The sequence below is a fragment of the Falco biarmicus genome, chromosome 11, assembly GCF_023638135.1.
Source record: "Falco biarmicus isolate bFalBia1 chromosome 11, bFalBia1.pri, whole genome shotgun sequence".
NCBI classification, from domain to species: domain Eukaryota; kingdom Metazoa; phylum Chordata; class Aves; order Falconiformes; family Falconidae; genus Falco; species Falco biarmicus.
The window spans coordinates 7,794,601-7,815,164 of record NC_079298.1 but is presented as its reverse complement, the minus strand read 5'-3'; the positions used below and the strand labels follow the sequence as shown (position 1 = coordinate 7,815,164).

The 20,564-nt window shown below is 46.4% G+C and overlaps 1 protein-coding gene across 1 annotated transcript; it reads right to left on the bottom strand.

The window, feature by feature from the left end:
• C8B (complement C8 beta chain) lies at positions 1 to 18,833 on the bottom strand. Its single transcript, XM_056356018.1, has 12 exons — positions 18,601 to 18,833; positions 16,874 to 17,027; positions 15,667 to 15,808; positions 14,584 to 14,725; positions 12,267 to 12,399; positions 11,208 to 11,405; positions 8,853 to 9,093; positions 6,633 to 6,761; positions 5,708 to 5,871; positions 3,445 to 3,598; positions 2,155 to 2,223; positions 1 to 749 (listed from the first exon to the last, which is right to left on the bottom strand). Exons 1-12 carry the CDS (start codon positions 18,735 to 18,737, stop codon positions 598 to 600), a joined length of 1,815 nt encoding a protein of 604 aa, XP_056211993.1. The 5' UTR covers positions 18,738 to 18,833; the 3' UTR covers positions 1 to 597.
• Between the last annotated feature and the right edge of the window lie 1,731 nt (positions 18,834 to 20,564).

Here is a 20,564-nt window from a genome sequence, read left to right as displayed (position 1 = left end):
TGTTCTTCACAATTTGGTTTTTACTCCTTCAAGACAGTTTCTAATACAACGACGATACGACAATTTACGTTAACTAGGATAAATTGGGAAACTGGGTAGTGAGGCAGAGCAGCTTTAAATGTCACATTAGATACTATTGTGCTCATTGTGATTTAGACTTTAATACACTGTATTTTGCTCCACATGACACAGCTGTCTTCACAGAAGCCACGTATTAGCGCACATTCTGGTGCATGTAAGATCAAACAGTCTTTTCTTATCTCAATGGAACAGTAAAATTTAAAATCATGCAGCTATCAAATAAGGCTGGAGATAAAGCTTGTCTCGGTTAGCCCATTGCAATAAAGACAGAGAAAAGTCAAAATATTAAGAACAGTAAGCACATTCAATCCCATGGGACAACTGCAAAGCGTGGCTGAAGGTGTGATTCATAACACACACCCAGCTCCCAGCGTCTCCTGAAATGTTTCCAACTTCCGCGCCCCTGGATGAGACCCATCAGCAGAGCGAGGCCAGCTCAGCAGCCAGTCAGCTGACATCTTCCCACTCAGTCTGCAAACCACTCGGCAGTTTTGTGTAAGTTCTTAATGATTCCCTCTAGCAAGCAGCTGACTCAGTATCTGGTCCTGAGCACGACGAACCACCGTTTTGTGGGAGAGGGTTGTTGCACTGTCGTCTCCTTGTTCGTTGACCTCCTGAACAGGGAGACCAGCTGGCCCAGCAACCCCAGTTTCCATTAATAGCAGCATCTGGAAAAAAACCCCAAAGCCAGAAAGGACTGTCAGAATAAAGCAGTTCTTTAGATGGGAAGAGCTGTCAGCTTCCCCGAATCTCATTTAAATACAAACAGCTCTGCCCCTGTCCACACCACTAACAACGTCGTTGACTCATTAACAATAAATGATTGTTTCAAAGATGTTCATTCTCTGTTCAGCATTGCTGGTGTTTGTCCAAACTACGCTTTCTGCAGCAAGGACAAGGGAAAAAATATCAATTAGTTTTAAATCTGCTTGTAGGACGCTTCTCTCTCTCACTTAGTCCAAGCCTAGGTAAGAAAAACAGTAACTAAACTTGTGTCAGCCACATCTTGAGGTGCGAGGGGAAACGTTAGCATGTTCGTCTTCAATGAAAACCAGCTTAAATATTCAGCTTTCCATCCATTGCTTTTCCTATTACACTGTTTCTTCTGGACCCTGAACACATGAGTGATATGAACTCAAAATCCTGAGCATCATGGAGCTACACGTGGAGGCAATACCTAAAAGGAGGGAAGGGGAGTGAGAAAGGCAGTTGCATGCTGACAAGTGGATGGATGTGAGTCTCTGGGAGGATTGGATGCGATTACACGTGTGGTAAGCAGACTGGAACAAGGTGTAAGTGACTCCACAGTTTAAGGCTCCACGGACTTCCTAAGGAACACCTACAAAATTGATCCCCTTCTGAGTGAAATCTTGGCTTAAAATGTATTTCAGCCTGGTTTAGTTAGGACACAGTCATGCAGAATAAGAACTGGATAAAAGACTGTAAACAAAGGCCAGTGATAAACGCAGTGCATCAAATTGTGGGATGGTGCCAGAGCTCTGAGTGCCTGAGATCTGGCATTATTCAGCATCTAAATTAATGAGCTGGAAGAAGTAAACAAAATGATTAAATTCACAGATCATCCTAAACTGGAAGGAGTTAAGAACATCAGTCAGGAGAAAGCAGCGACACAAAGTGACCAAGAAGCATTAGTAAATGCTTCAAAACAACATAATCAGATTTTAAGATTAAAATGCATGGTAGCATATCTGGGGGAAAACAGTTTGCATCACACTGGCTGTATCAAAGGGAAAAACTTAGGAAACAGAGCTGATGGAGAAGACCTGAGGCTCGCCATGGATTGTAAATTAAGCAGGACTTTGTATTATAATACAATTGCGAGGCACGTTTATGCAGCTTTGAACTGCTGAAGTAAAGCCACCTTTTCCCGAGTGCAACGAAATGTAGAAGAGGGCAGGCACAGTCTGTCTGTCACTTCTGCAGGACCCTGACCCCTTGTGCCGGGCAGAGTGGGGACAGCCAGCACTGGGCACTGCTGCCCGTCCATCCGCCGCCATCCCCGGACACTCCTGACCACAGCCGGGCCTGCCCCAGGCCTGGGGAACCTCTTACCTCCCCTCCCGCTGCCCTGGCAGGCAGTGCCACTGTAGCCCAGGGGACACAAGCATTCACACTCGGTTCCTGAAAGTAAGCAGAGACGGTGGGTTTAGAGACTTCACGTCACATCTCCCTGCAGACACCCATTTCTTTTCAGTACTTCATCTTCAGCGAGGAAGGGCGAACCGTCAGAATTTCTCTCCGACGGTGAAAGCACAGAAGAGCCGCAAGGCAGGGGAGCTGTGGCCGGCGCTGCCGCCCCTCTCGCCTCTCCTGCGGCTGCGCCTCATTCAACCGCAGCTACACCGGCGCAGCGAGCCGGCACGGGGCACCACGCAGCCCCCTGCTCCTCTCCGAAGGAGCTATCCTGGGAGAGCTGAAGGCAGCAAACCCGGGACAGGAGCATCCCGGCTGGGACCTGGGCCAAAGTCCCCGTAACTTGCTCTGACTGCGGTGCGCATCCCATGGCAGGATCCTGCAGGATGGCTCCCACCCAGGAAAACAAACGGCCCCTTAAAACCTCTTGTTGAGGAGATCCTAAATGAAACGCTAACCTGACTCAGCTCCTAAAAAGTTATTTAAACAAGGGTAATCATCAGACAAATCCTTTAAGTGCTACAATCAACTAGCTGGTACCTGAAGCAATCATTTCTGCATTAGATGGATTTAGAAGATAACATTTCTCATCAGGATTTCTGTAGATGCAGATTGGAATTAGGCACTTGACAAAATAGTCCCTTTGTTAGAAGCTCTCATCACCTCACATATCTCTGTTTAGGCAGTGCAGTTTTCATTCAATTTGATGATTTTCCCCCTTCATTTTTAAATCACAGCCTGCTTACAAAGGACAGCTTCTACTGGAAATGGGGGGAGGTGACGGTGATAACTGTGCTTGGCACTTATATGGTGCTTTTCATCTTCAGAACACTTTTACAAACACTAATTAATGCTGAGGCAGTAGTCGCTTCTCCAGGAGGATGGAAGCAATCTTGAAAGCAAAGGAGGAGGCTTAAAGATGTCAAGTTTTTTTTTTTTTTTAATGCATAATTGAGAAGGAACAAATTCTTCCACAAAACTGATACAGATGGTCACTCCCATTAAAAAGACACATCCCTTGACTTTACTGCCTTTACTTACCAGTGGCACTCTACAAATAGACCAACTTAGAGCAAAATAAATTAATTACCTGAAAAAGAAATTACAGGAGAAACTAAAGAGCAGATTATGCGCCGAGATTCCTCACTCCCCACGAATCCCAAGCACATTTCTCTTATAGGGTAAAGGAGAGGTGCAAAATCTTTCTACCTTGCAAAAAGGGGATGCCATTGCCATGGCACGGGGCACAGCGACAAGAACTGGTCTCCAGCTGAAACTCCTCCAGAGCCCGTCGCAGGTTTTCTTTTATTGTGATTGCATTGGCGAAGTCAGCCGGAGTCACCAGCTGATACAGCGGCTCTGCCTAAAGGGAGGGAAGAAACCGCACTCGACTGCAAGTTCAGGATGGTGCGAGCATCGCAGGGTCGGTGGCGGCACAGCTGGAGAGGGAAATTAAGGCTTTGTGGTACAGGGTCCAGATTTCCAATTGGTATTTCCTTAAACCTCATGGAGAACACGGCAGGGATGTCAGGAAAACTTACAGGGATCCTCCCCTGGGTTTACACCACCAAAGCAGTTGTAAACGCACGACACAATACAACAGCCCTACCATTAGTTGACAAATGGGCAAAGCTTCACAGAAGATTCATTAAATCCTTCCTCATCCACTTCCCTGATATCGATATTTTTAGATCAAATTTGCTCAAACTTACCTTTCCTGAGTGCTCTCTTACTCGGATTTAAAAAAGATACCCCCAAAAATGCACCCCCAAAAATCTCCTCCATTCCTTCTACACAGGACAGCCGGAGGCACATGGTCATGGCCATTCCAATTTGCACTTTCACCGTGCAACGGTGCAAATAGGCAAAATAGAAAGATTTTTGCCTAAAATTAAATTTTATAATTAAAACCAATTATACAACAATAAAATCAACTTCCACTACTACTGCATTTCAAGGGCGATTTCTCTCTGTGTGAAGCCCAGGTAAGGGTTTCCACTGCCTTCAGAAGAGAGAGGACTGTGATCTGCATCGGCAGAGGGGTTCGGTGGGAGGAGGTAAGTGGGGGCACAACACGGCGGACATGCAGCAGGGACCAAGGAGACTTTGACCCGCTCGTTAATTTTTTTCCTGAACACAAGAGGAAGTTAAAGTGTGGTCTCAATACTGCCAGTCACCCACTAATGCCAGTGGGACAACGCTGGCACATGCCATCCGAGGATCCATCCCAAATTCCCATCCTTGCTCTAGAGATGCCAGTAAGCATGAAGGAGCACCCCGCTGCCCTCACAGGCTCAAGCTACAAGAAACAGAAGAATGTTTCAATGAAACAAAAATTGCTCATTTCCCACTGCTGTACATCCACTCTTCATCAATTATCTGTGATCCATACTTTGCTTTTTGAATTCAGATCATACAAATGAGAAAATACACTAGGAGTGACCTGCCAAGTCCCTTCAGCCGATGATTTATGAACTGATTTGCTTTAGTTTTCCCTAACTAAGCATTCTTGGGCTGACATTTAGTCACACTCTGCTGGTACTTTTGATCTTCAAGCCCCACAGGGATATTGGTATGGAAATGAAGGATTATAGATACCAAATCCAAATTACACTGTCTGGGTTTTTTCACTGGGCAGCCTGGCCACTGATGCCAGGCGAGACAAAGAACATCACCATTTCTTGTGGGAGAATTTTCTGTACGTGGGATCTAGCACGGAGGGTTGAGTTCCTGTCGTCTCCTGCCCAGGTGCTCAGTGCACCAGAGGCTTGGGAAAGCTGCCCCCGCTGCAGCGAGCGCCGGACAGGCACTGGCTATATTCCCAAATTAATGGGTTTTGGTTTGCTTCACACGTTTTAGAATTCACCCTTTTTTTTTTTTTTTTTTTAACTGAAAAGTCAGAATTTTCAATGAGAAACAAACACCTTTTACAAATCGAAATATTTTTGCGTAAAATTAAATTTTATAATTAAAACCAATTATACAATAATAAAATCAACTTCCACTACTACCAGTCCAAACCCCTGTTTAAAAGGATGTCCTCTTGCACCTTTGTACTATTCACTCAGAGTGAACTTACTTTGATATTAAAAACGATGAGGCAGAATTGCTACATATTTCTGCTCACTTCTAACTTACATGCTGCTAGATACATTTTTGGTAAGTGATACCTTGGTAAAACAGAAGGCGGATCATCTGATCTGCTTGATAGGCAGCAAGAGATCACATCTGCACAGCCAAGTGGCAAGGGTTAAAGCTTCTTGTACTGCCAACCACACCTTTTTAATGCATCACACCTTTGATTTTCTGAAAACCCAGTCTTAGCGAAACTGTGCTGTACAATACAGGTCAATTATTTACCCTAGGAATTTCCCCGGTGTGTTTTGTTTTTCTTTAAATCCTGTTTATTTAAACACAGACTTCTCCAAGGTGCTCAGCTACGTGAGGCTGCATGAAGCGAAGGATACAGTACCTTTAACGTTATGATTTCAGGGTTGTACTGCACAGCATCTCCCCACTCCTGCATGAGTGCGGCCGTTGGCAGGGCTTTGTAAGCCAGCGCGGTGATGTGTTCGCTCGCTCCGCCACGAACAAGGGCGATGAAATCTTCCACATACTGTTTTTTGGAGGTGCTGTCTGCAAAAATGCATTCAGAAAGTGGCTAACTCTGCTCAGGTATCTCTTTGGGGATTGCAGTGGGGTTATAAGCTAACCCAGAACACCCCTGTATATGACCCACCCCACTGAGAGGGCAAAGGCAAAAGGCCACAAGTGTGTCACACCTGACGCCTGGTTTCCTACGCTGTGTGTCCTGTGTCCCTCCTGTTCCCTTGCGGCAACACCCCCATCCTCCTCTCATGCACCCTCTACCTCTCCCCTACATTTCTCCTCTGTGGCTACAAGCTCGCAGGCCCTTCCACAGGTGCTCCTCACCACCATGAATATTGCCTGTTCTCCTCTGCATACCTTCAGGTGTGCCCTCCTCCCACTGCAACACCCCCAGCTTCCCGCATGGCCCCTGAGGCTCCCACACACGCTTCCCTCCCTGCTTTCCCCACTTGGGCTTTTTTGGGTGCAAAAAGGGGCGCGTTGGGCTCCTCTGCTGAGAGATGCGTGGATCGGTAACACAGCACCAGCCTGGTGGGTAACGGATTATCTGTCCCTGCTTTTCCCTGGGACCCCGAGCCGGTATTTCTGATCTAACCAGCCAAGAAAAACTTGCCAAAACCCAAGCTTTGAGATATCTACACCTCTGTTAAGCTTGCCTGGGGTTACCTAGCGGTCCCAAAAGCAGCTGCAAGGGAGTGAGGAAATATTTCAGGCAGGCGAGACCACAAAATCTTCTTTTTGCTACGACAAAGGCTAGAAATTAAATGGCAGAAGTGTTTCATGCTTACCTCCAATCTCTTTCAAAAGGGATTTACAGCCAGCTTCAGTCATTCCAAGCTTCAGATAGACACCATCAATATTTGCACCAATGTTAAAGCCGTGCTGTGCACACTTCTGGACATCACTCAGCGAATAACCTTAAATATACACCAAAACATTGTAGCGTTTTAATACAACTGTTTTCTATCCACATACACAGAAAATGGGAGTTAATAAATATTTTTCCTTTGGGAAAAAAGGAGATGAGATGAAGAAGCTTTTTTGGGGATATTTAACAGATCTATATGAAATGAAATGAAAGCTCTACATTTTATAGAACTCCGAAACTAAGTGCAAATGCAAGGAAAATGCTGGAAGAGGAGGCTATTAATCACCAGCTCAGCTGTAGTGGGTTATGCAGAGCTGCAGTGGGTGGGAGCCTGGCCTGTGACTTAAATGCCACATGTCCTTGACAAAGGAATACTCGCCACCCATCCCCGTCATCAGGAGCCAGGCACTGTAAGAGTAATCGTAGCTTTCCTTCCTTTTGCTAGCTCACATCTCCAATTCTTTGCTGCCAGAAAAGCCTTAATTTTTTTTCATGGAAGTTTCTCCATGAAGCTCTAGTATATTTTTTTTTCCCTCGCATGTAAAAATTTGCAAATCCTTTACATGTTCTTTCCGAAAGTCCTTCTCCAAACTCCTTGCTGTCCTGACAAGAATATTCAAGCGGTTATGATTGTGAAACACCAGATACAACACTCAGGTATCTCTTTTCTTTCTCTGTTTTTTTTTGTGTTGTAATCTCCCACATTTCCCAGAATTCTGTAAGTTTTAAACTAAACTCCTGTCTTGATGACACAAGTGTTTACATGAGCTCACAACACAGGTACCACTTTATGACTGTCCTGTTCTTACGCTCTCCTCATACATCTGATCAGCAAAGAGGACGCACTGAGTTTTGGGTTGACACATGATGGCCCCTATTAACGTTCACAGTCCACAAGCACCTGCAGGCAGGAGCCACTGTTTTGTGACATCCCTTGTACAGCACAACCCAGACCGCTGTCCTGCCTTCTTTCCCACAGAAAGTATGGAATTGTGAACCACAGGCACATCCAGCATATTGGGTTGTATGTGTGAGCAGTGCAAGCACCAACCATGTGACTTGGCGTGTGATACCAGATCTGCAAAAGCAGCCTTGATTTCCAGCACAAACAGGACAAACATGATGATGGACTTGAAGGAAAAAGCCTGCATTCTCAGACTGGACCTACCAAACCCCAGTGAGAACGTACAGCCCAGCTCAGCACTGGGGCCAGCGTGAAAACACTGGTACTACTGCAGAATCCTGGTCTAGGTCAGCAGACACTGACAGGCAGCGTTCTGATGCAAAAAATAGTATGTAATAGCTCAAGCAAACGTGACTTGTGATGGACCCACACCAACAGCTGAGAAATTGGGCAGTGCTAATGTTTTGAATATCTGAATCTAAATGCTGTCCCTCCGGGCTGCATCTGACTACAGGATAAGCAACTTCCTAGACCAGCAGAAGAGCAAACAGACTGAGCGTCACACCGAGCAGAGTCCACTAAATGCTTTCACAAATAGACAGTGAAGGCAGTTACTCACTCCCATGCCAATGAATAAATAAGAGAGTGCAGCTATTGATTAATGTCACACGGCTCGCTCTAGCCTACACAACAATCATCATTTCTCGCAAAAAAGGAAGCCAGAGTCAAAGAGCAAGAGCGATGTCAGGCACAAGAGTCACCCAGCAAATTATTTACTGTTTCCTACACGCTGGAAAAGCTCTTGAGGCTAAAGGTGTTTCAAAACTGTCATTTGAAAGGCAATGGAAAAAGAACGTAGGTAAAGGTTTTCAAAGCTAACAAAAGCATTATGCTACATGCTTCTCATTCATCTCAGCATCTTGTCAGCCTCCAAAACATGTCATCTGAAATAGTTGCTACAGGGCCCTTTTTTGTGAACTGGCAGCACCCACAGCTTGAGAGCTAGATGAAGCTCACGATGCCGAGCATGCTTTGAAAACCAGGCTCTTCAGTCACTGCCAGAGCACTTCTACTCCCCTGCCTCCCGCAGGTTTTCTCCGAGATGTTGCTGACTCCTTCTTCTACCACCTCTCGCGTCAGACCTCAGACCTGAACCATCACTGGGTGCCCACAGAGGGGTTTTCCCCCCAAAAAAGCTGGCCCTAAAGCTTTGGCACCACCATCACATGCACGTACCTGCCTTTCGCAGCTCGTCGCTGTTCACAACCAAAGTATACTCGTAGGTGCCACCGACGGTAGCCTCCGTGATGTAATGGGTCCCGTAGTCCCTGTAGAGCTCCCTGTACTCCCCGTAGCTGTACTCTGCCGGGAGCTGATGGAGTCTCTGCAGGAACTCGTAATGCAGCATCAGGGCTCGGGGCTTCAGCTTATAAACAGCAACAGCCAGCTCAGAGCGGGCGTGAACGAACTTGCTGGACTACACGAAATGCAGAGACACAAGGGAATCCAGAAGGGGTGAGGGATGTCGCTCCTGTGCAATGTGCAGCTATTTGCTATTAAATAATTAACTCTGCTCAGGATTTCTCAATTTAACAGTTTCAACTGGAAATCTTTTAATTTAGCAAAACCAAAAATTTTAGTTTCTGAGCATCGGGATTCTGACTGGTATTACAGAGGGAGGAAGGAAGAGGGAGAGCCACCCATTACAGGCTGGGTGCTGGCTCAGGCCATGACTGGGACATGGGGAAAAGCAGGCTCCAGGCTCTGCTCCGACACCCCCAGGCTCCAAGGACACAAGCAGCACCCCATGAGACTGCTCTACCCTTAATAATGTTGACGAGCCTTTGTTTCTCACAAGCTCCCTCCTGAAAAATTCTGACATCTGAAATCATGATGATTTATATGTGAAATGGTAAGTCTCTGGTTGATCCGTATTAATATTTATAATCCACACAATATGCCATTAACAAAACTGAAAGGAAAGAAGAAAACACACACACACGCGCATTTATATGTCTCTGTGTAGATACATGTGTACACGGATAAATATAGTATCTCCCCTTTCTGGCATAAAAGTCAGGAACAGAACAGGTCTTTTGTCATGTTCAAAGGATTTAGTGTCCAGTTGTCTGGCCCAGCAGGACAAGCACATGGCGGGGTTCAGTACAGAACTCTGTAGCTTAAATAATAAAATCCAAGACTTAGTATTGCATTTCTTTCTGGATATCTATTGCAAATGCTTCTCAGATACCTCTGGTCTTGTCATGGGAAATGCCTCTTTGCAGGAAGCAAATGCAAGTTTAATAGCAACAAGGAATAAATACTCTGCTGTTCCTGAGCGCACTGCATACCGAGGGGAGAGACAGATCAGTGATGCTATTAAACCTCTGACAAGAGTTAGCTTTGTTTACAGCAGTAACAGATGAAAAAAAGAAATCAAATGATGGTGCACACTACCTCAGATTGAACCTCATAAAGCAGTCCTAGGAGTTATAGATTAAAGCATCTCCAGCCAGCCTGAAGGGTGCATCAGATCACAGTTGTGACCAAATCTCCGCAGACGAGGCTGGGAGTGATTGTGCCATCCGTATTTCGTGGTGCGTGTGTCCTGATCTGGCAAATGATGTGCTCAGCAGATAGATCACACTGGCCGCAGTAAACCGGCCTGTGCTAGTCTAGAATTAAACCCTCGGAAGGCCTGCTAGCACGTTCTGCTCCATGCTACTGCCAAGGCTGCCCTACTGTTGAACAGCTTGGCTGCATTGTCATTTACCGTGGTGACAGCCCCTGCCTTGCTGAACCCCCCGACAGGAGGGACGGCCCCCACGTGTGAGGTGACACTGCACAGGCAGCAGCCGTCCCCACTGCAGACCACTTTCTGGGCTGTGCGTACTGGTGCGGAAATTCCTGGAACTGCGGAAATCCCATCTGCCCTCCTTTCACCCCAGATTTCTGTGCTGGGGAGTCACTGTGACCCACCCGTAGGGCAGAGGGAACTGGGGGCTCCCCGGTTCGTCAGCTAAGCCCCAGCTCCGCCTGCGCAGGTTCCCTTGGAGGAGTCACTGTGCTGGCTGCACCCAGGCGCCTCCCACCAGACTGCGGTGGCAGTGGTTGGCAACAGCTTTTCAACGGCTGGCAGGGCCAGGTGCTCAGCACCTCCCCGGCTGGGGCGCAGCATGCACAGCCTGTTAGGAGTGCCACTTGTACCTCTCACACTAGCAGGTTCACTGGATGGAGGCGAGGCCATTTGAACCGGCTTCTTGGTTTCATTTTTTTAAGTGACTTCACTACAAAAACCCAAACGCGGACGGCCAGCAGGACACTGGACAGACTGCGCTCAGCTGGGGCGGGTGGGGGAGGCTGGGCAGTCCGGGCCCCGGCCAACAATGAAGAGCTCCTGGATGCTGTAAACACAAATGAAGGTGTAATGGCCTTAGTTAACACTCGATCGATGCAAATGGCAAAATCCAATCAGGGGGAAAGATTTCATTTATCCTAGTCATGGCTGCCGACCTGATGGTGAGGATCACACCGATACACACACACACAGAGGTAACACGTCAGCAGGGAATTAAGTAGAGCAGTGCTTACAGTTGAAGAAAATCTTTTCATCCTTTGAATGAACTTCTTGAACCTGTTGTCATTTGAATTGTAACCAAGTTCAAACACTCCTGGTATTTTTATACCAAAGCTGAAGCTCGACTGCGAAGCTTTTGCCTTCAGGACACTGCTTTCATAATTTGAGTAGGAGTCATATTCAGTCATTGTAAATTCATATTTGCCTTTGGTCTAAACGGAAAGCAAAAACAACACGTCTGATTTCCTGCATAGTGATCGTATACCTGAAGCGTGGGGAAGCAATACAGATACAAATGTACTTGTGAATTAATACTTGCACTTTGAAGACGAAAAGCTTTGTATAATTGCAAAGCACTATTATTATTAACACTGGGGCTGCAAGAATACTTGATTTACAGCAGCAGGAAAGCTACTATCTCCTCCACACTGCAAAGACCTCAGGCTTTTACTTAATATGTCACTCTTATGCAAAGAAGGTGAAAACTTAAACACAGGCACCATTTAAAGAATGAATTCTAAAAGGAAAAGGTTTCCTAGTGGGCAACACTCCAAAATACCATGCTATGTCATCACAAGCATTAAGGTCAAATATATAATATTTGAAATACAGCTTTGATGCACCACGGAAGTAAGCTTTCACACAAAGCATGTGGTGCACTGCTAAATCCTAGGCGGTTGCACAAGGACAGCCTTCCCAGCCTGGGTCTCCAGGCACTCTACAATTCCATCTAAAATTAACCTCCCAGTGCCCACCGAGTGGCTCTTGGGCCCTCCTGGACAGATGGCACCGGGAAGGTTAGGCTCTGGTTTTGCAATGACAAGGTCCAAGGAAACATTGCCATCTATTCCAGTGCACATGGATACTTTCAGGGGATGTGTCCAACTTCACAGAGTGCGTGGGGTATGATGATGTTCTAGAAGTAGGGCTAAATTCAGTCTTGTCCCATTTGGTCTCACAGATTTCACCATTTTTTCTAAAATGATTTAGTAACGAAGCTTTATCAGGATTGCACACTGCATTTGTTGGAATATACGTACCTACATTTACTTGCAGACAAATCTGGCACGTACCTCTGGTGTATAGCTTTCTACATTGTATGGCTTTCTGAATCGTGTGTCCATGATATAATGGGGAGAACATCCGCCAGCATAGTACCTGTGATCAAGAACTAATCCTTCCAAGTTGTTTGTGAAGATATTTAACCTGTATAGGAAGCATAACAGCAAATTATTATGATTATCATCAGTTTAGAGGTAAGCATCAAATGCCTTGGCTGATGCATCCATTTAGAAGTAAGCATCAATGCCTTTTGCTGCCTGACCAACCCAGCTGCTGCAGGAAAACCTAACTGATTAACAAGAAAGCAAAAGACAGTTGAATTTTGACAGTTGGATGGATATGAAGGGCAATTTTCACCACTCAGCTATGAATCATAGCACAGCACTACTGCCACCAGCACCGGCACCTTTGATAACCTCTACTGTAACTCCACATGGAAGAGCAGAACCAGCTGGACCAGCCAAACCCCTGACCCACCAGGCTGCCCAGCCCAAGCATCCCCAAATGCCCACTGTAGGGCAGCAGTACCCAGCAGGATCTTCAAAGACAGGTTTGCCAACCCATGGGATCAGTTCAGACTAATTTTTCATTTGTATTTCTTTGTTCTGGTTTATCGGTCATACCAGCTTGGTCAAGGAACCTCCCGAGGTCAGCAGACAAGAGTACAGATTTTCAGGGAACAAAAATAAAGGTACTCAAGCAATTGTTCAACTACTCCTTGAAATTACTGGGAAATTTCCCCTTGATTTTAGTGGATGATGGACAGTAATCTTAACCTGTCTGCTCTAAGAAAGGATGTAGCACTGCAGTCTTTTTTGATGAGGTGATTAAATCCCATCGTTTGCTCTTCCTATTGCTGCTGGTGGGATCTGTTGCAGTAAAACCCCATCTGTTGCTAACTGTCAAGACACCCTCGCATCACCCTGAAGGCACACAGCTGAGGACATGGCACTCACCTCCAACAAACTCATACTCAAATTGTAACAAGAGTCATTAGATCAAACTTCACCAAAAAAAAGAGATAAATTACTAATAGACCATGTCATGTCCTGTTAGTGCCCCAGCTCTCTGTTAGATCTGCCTCTCCTAATTTTGGGGATGCACGATAATGACTCTGAAGCTGTAAAATACTAACTTGTATTTTAGAACAGATATCTAAAATTAACTAAATTTTCGAACAGCTCTGAAAAGAAGGGAAGTCCACTAAAAGCAAATTACTGAGCAATTGTAGCTTCAAAGAGATGAGAAGCATGTTCTTTTAATTGTCCAACATTATTTTTAATTTTGATTAAACTCAGAAGTACAAAGCGTTAGCAATGACATGTGTGGCAGCCGTATCTCTAGAGAATAAGGAGGAAATGATAATTTTTTCCCTGCTGTATGATTTTTTTTCTTTTCCTTTTTTAATGTAAAAAGCATTTATTTTTTTCTGCAGAATGAGAAAAACTCTTTTCACACAGTCTGATCTTACAGAAAGTTGCCACATTGTTAGCCTGCAAAAAGTGTATCAATTCAGACATGGATTTTAATCCCCGCAAAGTTGGAGTTTGCTAGCACGCAGACTAATCCTACCCTACTCATGCAAAGGACACACATTCCACTGTCTGTCACTGCTGTGGAAGAAAACTCAGAAGTGCTGACCCCTCCCAAAACCAATATACTGTGCAAAAATACCAATCCACAGTTGGGTTCAGATTTTAGACAAACCAAGATGCTGATTTAAGTCCCTCTATAAAGAATGATATAACATTATCCTCAGATTTTAACAAACCTTCCTTTGCTTTTCTTTCAAAAGCCCAGCCTGAAGCAGTGTCTCGGTTCCCAAAGGCTAGGACATTCCTGCTCGGACATTCCTGCTCCCCACAGACTGAAAACGGCCAAAGTCTAACTTTACTTACCTCCGCGCAAAATAACTGGATTACTGAAACTCTCCCACTGACTGATTTAAGTGCAAGTACCTGCAGACATTAGAGAAATGTTTGGCATCGACACTTCCCTCTTCACTCACCAAGTTCTGGCAATGCAAAGAGCACGCGCAGGCTCTCGCAGGACACATCTGCAAGCTCAGCTGATGCTCTCTGCAGGGTGCACAAGCACTCCTGGGAACACCGGGGACTTCTGCTCACATTGTCTCTCCCTGAAAGACTCACGGAGTCAATAAGGCTTTTCCCACCGGGATGTGGACCAGCACTCCAAAGGCTGCTGGATCCTAACCAGCTCCTGGATATAGCCACTGGGACAGCCTTGCTGTGTTCTATGTTCATGTCTGAAGCCACATAAGATCATTCTTATCCTTAAGAAAACATCTCATGAAGGTCACCGACTCACCCTTTCGCCAGATTCTCTATTCCCCAGTATTGCTCCATCTTCTGGTGACATTTTTTAAACACTTCTTTGCAGTTTTTTTCATCTGACTGGTCCCCACAGTCATCATCCCCATTACAGAGCAGCCTCCGTGTAATGCATCTCCCTAGGACGCAAGGTGTAAATTACTCATAAAACTGTTACACACTCCCTGACTCCGAGTCTAGAAACAAAATAAAAGACTGTAACGTATGGCTCAAATCTAGCTGGAAAAGATTTCTTCTCTGTCTGCATGGATCACCAAACTCCATCTGCTCAGTTTTGCTCAAAACTTTCATAATCTTAAAATTCTTTGTTCAACCTAGAAACCTCCCCACCATAATTAAAAGTATGAAAAAGAATAGAATTTTTAGTTGATAGAACTTTTCAGTTTTGATAAAACAAACGTGCTGGAGACTGTTCAGCAGATCTTGTCTATGGCAGTATTTCCCCCCCACCCTTCCCATGACTGTAATTACCGAGTTGTTTTTCAGCCTCACCAGAACCAGTAGCCTGGCGGCCAGAGATCAGCGTCGCTCCCCTTTGCCCCGTCTCGGGTGCTGAGCTCCCCTCTGCCCCACGCCCTGCTCCCTGCATACCTTCCACTCCACTGCCAGGGGGCAGATGCAAAGTAGAGGCTGATCAAATGTTGGATACAGCTGACCACTGCCTTGCTTCCCCACTCTGCTCACAGTGTCCCCGACTAATTAGTCATTGATGGGGATGGAGGGAAATGCCATCATAACCTGCTGTGCTCCTGGGCACGTCTCGAGGATGCCCAGTGCATCTCCTGTTGCTGTCAGATCCGCTTCTGCTCCAGATTTTACTGATAAAATCGGGGGTTAGTTTCCTATTTGGAAATTTTAAAGACATGCTTTATACTGACAGGTGTTGGCCAACAGGCTCACTCACAATCACTGATGCAAACACAACACAAGCATGGATGGACCCGGCCCAAATCCTGACATCTCCTTGGCCCAGCAAACTCTTGTAGAAGCAGGAAGTTCAGCATAGTGGTGCCAGAGGTGCCACCCCAGCACCACCACATCTCCCTCCCCAAGTCCTTACCTGTGACTGCACACACAAAACCTTCACATCTAACTTTACTCCTGCAAGGATTGTTTGTAACACAGTCCTCGGTTTCTTTGTCAGGGTAATCACAGGGATCTCCATTGAACTGAGAAGGTTGTTCCAGGCGGGCAAATCTGTACTGTGATGAAATAAAAAATATTGACTCAAGTGTACAGAAATTGTGAATTTTACGCTTCCCTAGTTAAAAAAACAAACTTTGTGTCAGGGAGATCTGATCTAAAGAGCACTGTCATATTAAAGAAAAAAAAGTGTCAGCAAAGAAGCAGGATGCTAATAACATGCCTTTCAAAGGTTTCTGATCTGTAACAGTTTTAATTTTACTGAGGAAGGACTGAGGATTGGAAGGGATGAGGAAAAGTTTGCTTTTCTTTGACAGTTTGTTTAAATGAGCCTGACAGGGTAGTGCAGGCATTTGCAAGAGTAAGGAAGGATTCAGTTACATCTCCTCTCTTTCAATTAGCGCTGGTAACGACATCCCCTGTTATTTTCTGTCAGTGTATTTACTTGGCCCTCTGTATCATTAGGGATTTTTTTCCGCCCACAACACTGCTGTGAAGCAGTCAATTACTCCATCCAATATGTTAGCCCTCCGTTTTTTTCCCAGCTTTTAAGATTAACTCTTTGATACGAAGCTTCACTCTTCCCATCTCCCATCACTGGTTATTCCCGCTAAAGCCTTGGAACAGCTTCTCCAACTCGTTAGCAGCGGTCCCCCTAGCAATGGGGATTTTGCTCGCTACGCTGCTGGGATCATTACTTCCATTTGATGGGGCTTCTCAGGTAGAAAATGCTCACTGGCAGAGGAGAAAAAGCATCTTAATCCTGAGAGGCACCGAGTGTCTCCAGGTCCCACGAGGGACCATTAGTGGGGACGGTGCCTCGACTGATGCTGGAAGAAGCGGAGCGTGTTGGCAAGTCCCTGCAAAGCCTGGGCTTCCTGCCTGTGCTTTCACCAGCCTGGGCTTACACCTTCTCAGGACAGTGAGCCTGGAAAGCACTGGAGGCACTGGGGGTGCTGAGCTGAAGAACTAAAAGCCACCTGAAAGCCAAAGCCCACAGTCTCACCTGTGCAAGGCTTTCCTCGGCAGCTCCCCGCTGTTTGTGCCCAACCCCACAGACAGGTCTCGGAGGAGGCTCTGCCTCCCGGTTTCCCGGGATTCCCACCTAGACCACAAGCACTCACCCTTTTCTTCTGGCAGGGATCGCACCGGCTCCAGGAGGACCAGGTGGAGAGCGCGCAGTCGCGGGGCTGCGGCAGGCTGCTGACGGAGCGGGGATGCCTGCTGCCGGCCACGCTCCCGGTGGCGCTGCCGAGGGTGAGTGGCTCCTTTTCACCACTGCAGTCAACAACACGAGAGCTTCAGGGTGTGAAACCACCGAGCTGTGAGGACAGAGCAACCTGGCCCATACCTGGGCAAAACTACATGCCAAAGAGAATAAACACTTGTTAGACCTCATCAAATCTTCCATGCGACCTCTAGATTTCAGAACTTGTTTCCCACTGGCATTGATCCTGTATGAAAACTGACCAGCTCTTCAATGCCCAAGAGCAGATCAGTCCTCTACAGCACCATGACGAGAGCAAGTCCGCAGAGGACTCGGGAGGGCTGGCTGCAGGACACGTCTGACCCAGCCAGCATGGGAAACAGCCCACGTGCCACCAGCCTGGGCTTCAACTCGGGCTGTGCAAGCCCTACCAAACCACCTGGCCAAGTGGCCAGTGGCAAAATCTGCACCGTCGGTTAGCTGCTGCCCTCGTCCCAGCGCTCCCGGCCGCTCGCTGCACGGGCAGCACTTTGGTACCTCGCCGTCCCGCACGCCGAGCAGCTCCAAGGTTGGACACCTCCGTGACAAACACCAGCTGCACTGCCAAAGGCTGGCGTGCACTCAGCACTTCTGAAAACCAGGTTTAAGCACCTCCTTTTGCCGAGCAGCCGATTCTTTCTTAAGCCGGCCAAACCCACTAGGCTTAGACACTGTTCTTGGTTCACAATAGAGTCATAAACCCATTAATCCCATTCATCCCAGTAATGAACCTGAAGCCCAAGTGTGAGCTTTTACTCTTCACCCCAGCTCTCACCCCCTCATGTGACAGCTGTCTCCAAGGCTTCCACGATGCACAGCTAAAATGCTGCCCACTCTTTCGGTGGATTCGGTATTTCTGATTCAATCCTCACCCCAGACAAATGTATCCTTGCAGCATCTCATCTAAGTGGGAAGCTTCAGTAAAACGTTGACAATTAGTGTCTTCATACCCACTTTGACAAGTAAACTACCACAGCAGTGTTCCCAAATCTTCCACCAAGACAAGGAACAGCATCAACTGAAGCTTTAAGTATGATTTAGTGCCTGGCAAGGGGCTCCCATTACTGCATATTAAAATTCACATGGAATAAAGGAATTACAAAAACTCATCAGCTCACTGAGGCATGAAATCAGAGCTCGAAGTTCAGAGAACAGTGGAAAAATGTAGTTAGGTTGGAAAGATTATAGTCACTGATTGACTGCACTCCTCTAAAAGAGCAAAATCTATTAAGCTAGCAGAGAAAGAAACAACTACCAGCCGGGTTCCTGCCATGTAGGTACTCGGAGAAAGCCAGACCCCGTCCCTGCAGCACACTGTCAGGCAGCCTGCACGGGAGGAGGCTGCATGTTGCAAACAGAACTCCGCATTACAACACGACCGTGGCGATTTGTCGTCTCAGATTTATCAAACAGGATTACTTCTCTCAAGGCAGACACATTGCACTACGTTAACTTCAGAACAATGTCTTTTGCTATTCATTAGAAATACAGAAATCGCTCGAGACAGCAATTATGTGCCTTACAACGTGAAAGCAGAGAGCCTGGACTGATTTTCACTCTTTATCATATCACCCCATGGACATGGCTTCAGAAACATTCACTTACCCGAAGCCACGAGCGGTCGGGATGCCGAGTACGGCATAAAGCAGCAGCAGTGTGGCGGGGCACGGAGCGAACGTGGTGCATGCTGCGCTCGTGGCTCCAAGGTACTGCCGGCGACTCGAAACCACCGCTGCTCCCATTCCGTCTGCCGGGGGTGCCTGTGCGTGTGTGAAAATGGTCCAAGTAGAAAAAGATAAATTACCGGGTCGTTTTTCCACACTGTAAACAGCAGATGACCCAGCACCTGGCAGATTCACAAGGTAAACGCTGCAATCGTTAGTACACGGCTTTCTGCAGGCAAGTGGGAAGGAAGCAAAGATCTGTCTAGAAGCAATTTATGCTTTCATTTGTAACGGTCCTTTCAAGGGACAGGGAAAAAAATGAATATTTTAACAAATGAAACGTACTCGAGTCTTGGCAAGAGGGAAGCAGTAAGTAAACTAAATCCAGCTTTCTAGGAATACAGTGCAAAATCATTACTTATTTCTGCTTTCCATGTCTGTCTGCCAGAGGAAGGGCAGGCACGAGGCGCAGGCAGTCACGCTCATGGTTCAGGGAAAGCTTTCACCCTCCCAGTGCCCTGTGCTGTCTCCCATCGGGGCTCGTGCTGCAGGGGAAAAGAAGAGCCCCAGCCTTGGCTGGCCATCCACGGAGATCCTCCGCTTCACACACCTAAAATCTTGAGCCCACACAAGCAAGACCTGTCAGGTTATTAAATAAAATGTCTTGGTGTTTCCAGCTATTGCACTGAGTCATTCTCTCTCTTCCCAGCCGGGGCAGAAAACTTACCAAGGGCTGATTCTGATCAGTTCAGCTGCACTTTGGGAAGGCAGGTCAGGATCTTCTAAACCTTGCAGAATTTTAGTTTGGTTGCCTGTCGAGGCAGCCTTCATGTCCCATCGCTTCCCACTCCAGGTACGGCTTTTTGATTCCTGAGACACAAAAGTCTTTCCCTTCATTTTGCTCATTAGTCTTAACCTAAGACTAAGGCTCTAAAAACCTACAAGGAGTGTCTTAGAGGGAGAAAAGTTCCCTGAATCTGTGTTTCCCTATATAAAACGATGAGCATCACTGTGTTTTCCCACCCTTGCTCTTGCTGGACAATTGGAGAGATGCAGTCTCGCTTTGTGTAAAACTATGGCTTTTAGTAGTCTCTCACCCTGGGATAAGTGTCTGAGTGCTTTGATGATACAAAGAATAAATACACTTTAATTTGTTCATTATGGGACTGATGGGTGCTATATATAAGATTAATCATATTCACTAACAGAAATCAAACTCGACAACAGCATCATTAGCTGGCCAAGTGCTACACCTCTTAATGTGGCACTTACCTTACAAACGACATTTTTCTGACTGTGGAGCCACGTCTCTGCAAAATAAGCAACTGGCTGCTGCATCTTTCTAGTTTGGCAGCTTGATGATAACAATTTAACAGAGAAGAACATTAACTGAATCCTTGTAGCAATCTGTTCCGAATAAAAAGATTGTATTTCAGGCAGCCAGTTTTTCAACCCAAAGTCCCCGAACACACAGTCAGTGATTAAGTGCCCTCTCAACATGGAGGACAAACGGTTAGGAAAGATGGCTGAGGTTGTGCAAAGCTTTTTGTTTGCCTTTTTGGCCTTATTTTTTTTTGTTTTTGAACCCAAGACCTGTGTGATACAGCTTGCTCAACCTTTGACACAATTGATTTAGCTGTTAATTATTTGTCCATGACCAAAACCACACTTCCAGAAAAGACCTCTCCATACGTGGGACCTTTGCTGGCTGGGCAATGCAGTGCACACCCAGTATTGCAATGGCAGCAAAAGAGAAGCTAAGACGATAAGCACAGAGCAGCCTCTAGACGTAACTGCAAACCAAGGCAGTGATCCTGGCGCGTGAAGATCTCAAGGCAAACTGCTCCTGTTTGCTGCTTGTCTCCGTTCGGCTGCCTCTCCCCATGCGCATCTTAGCGGGGAACG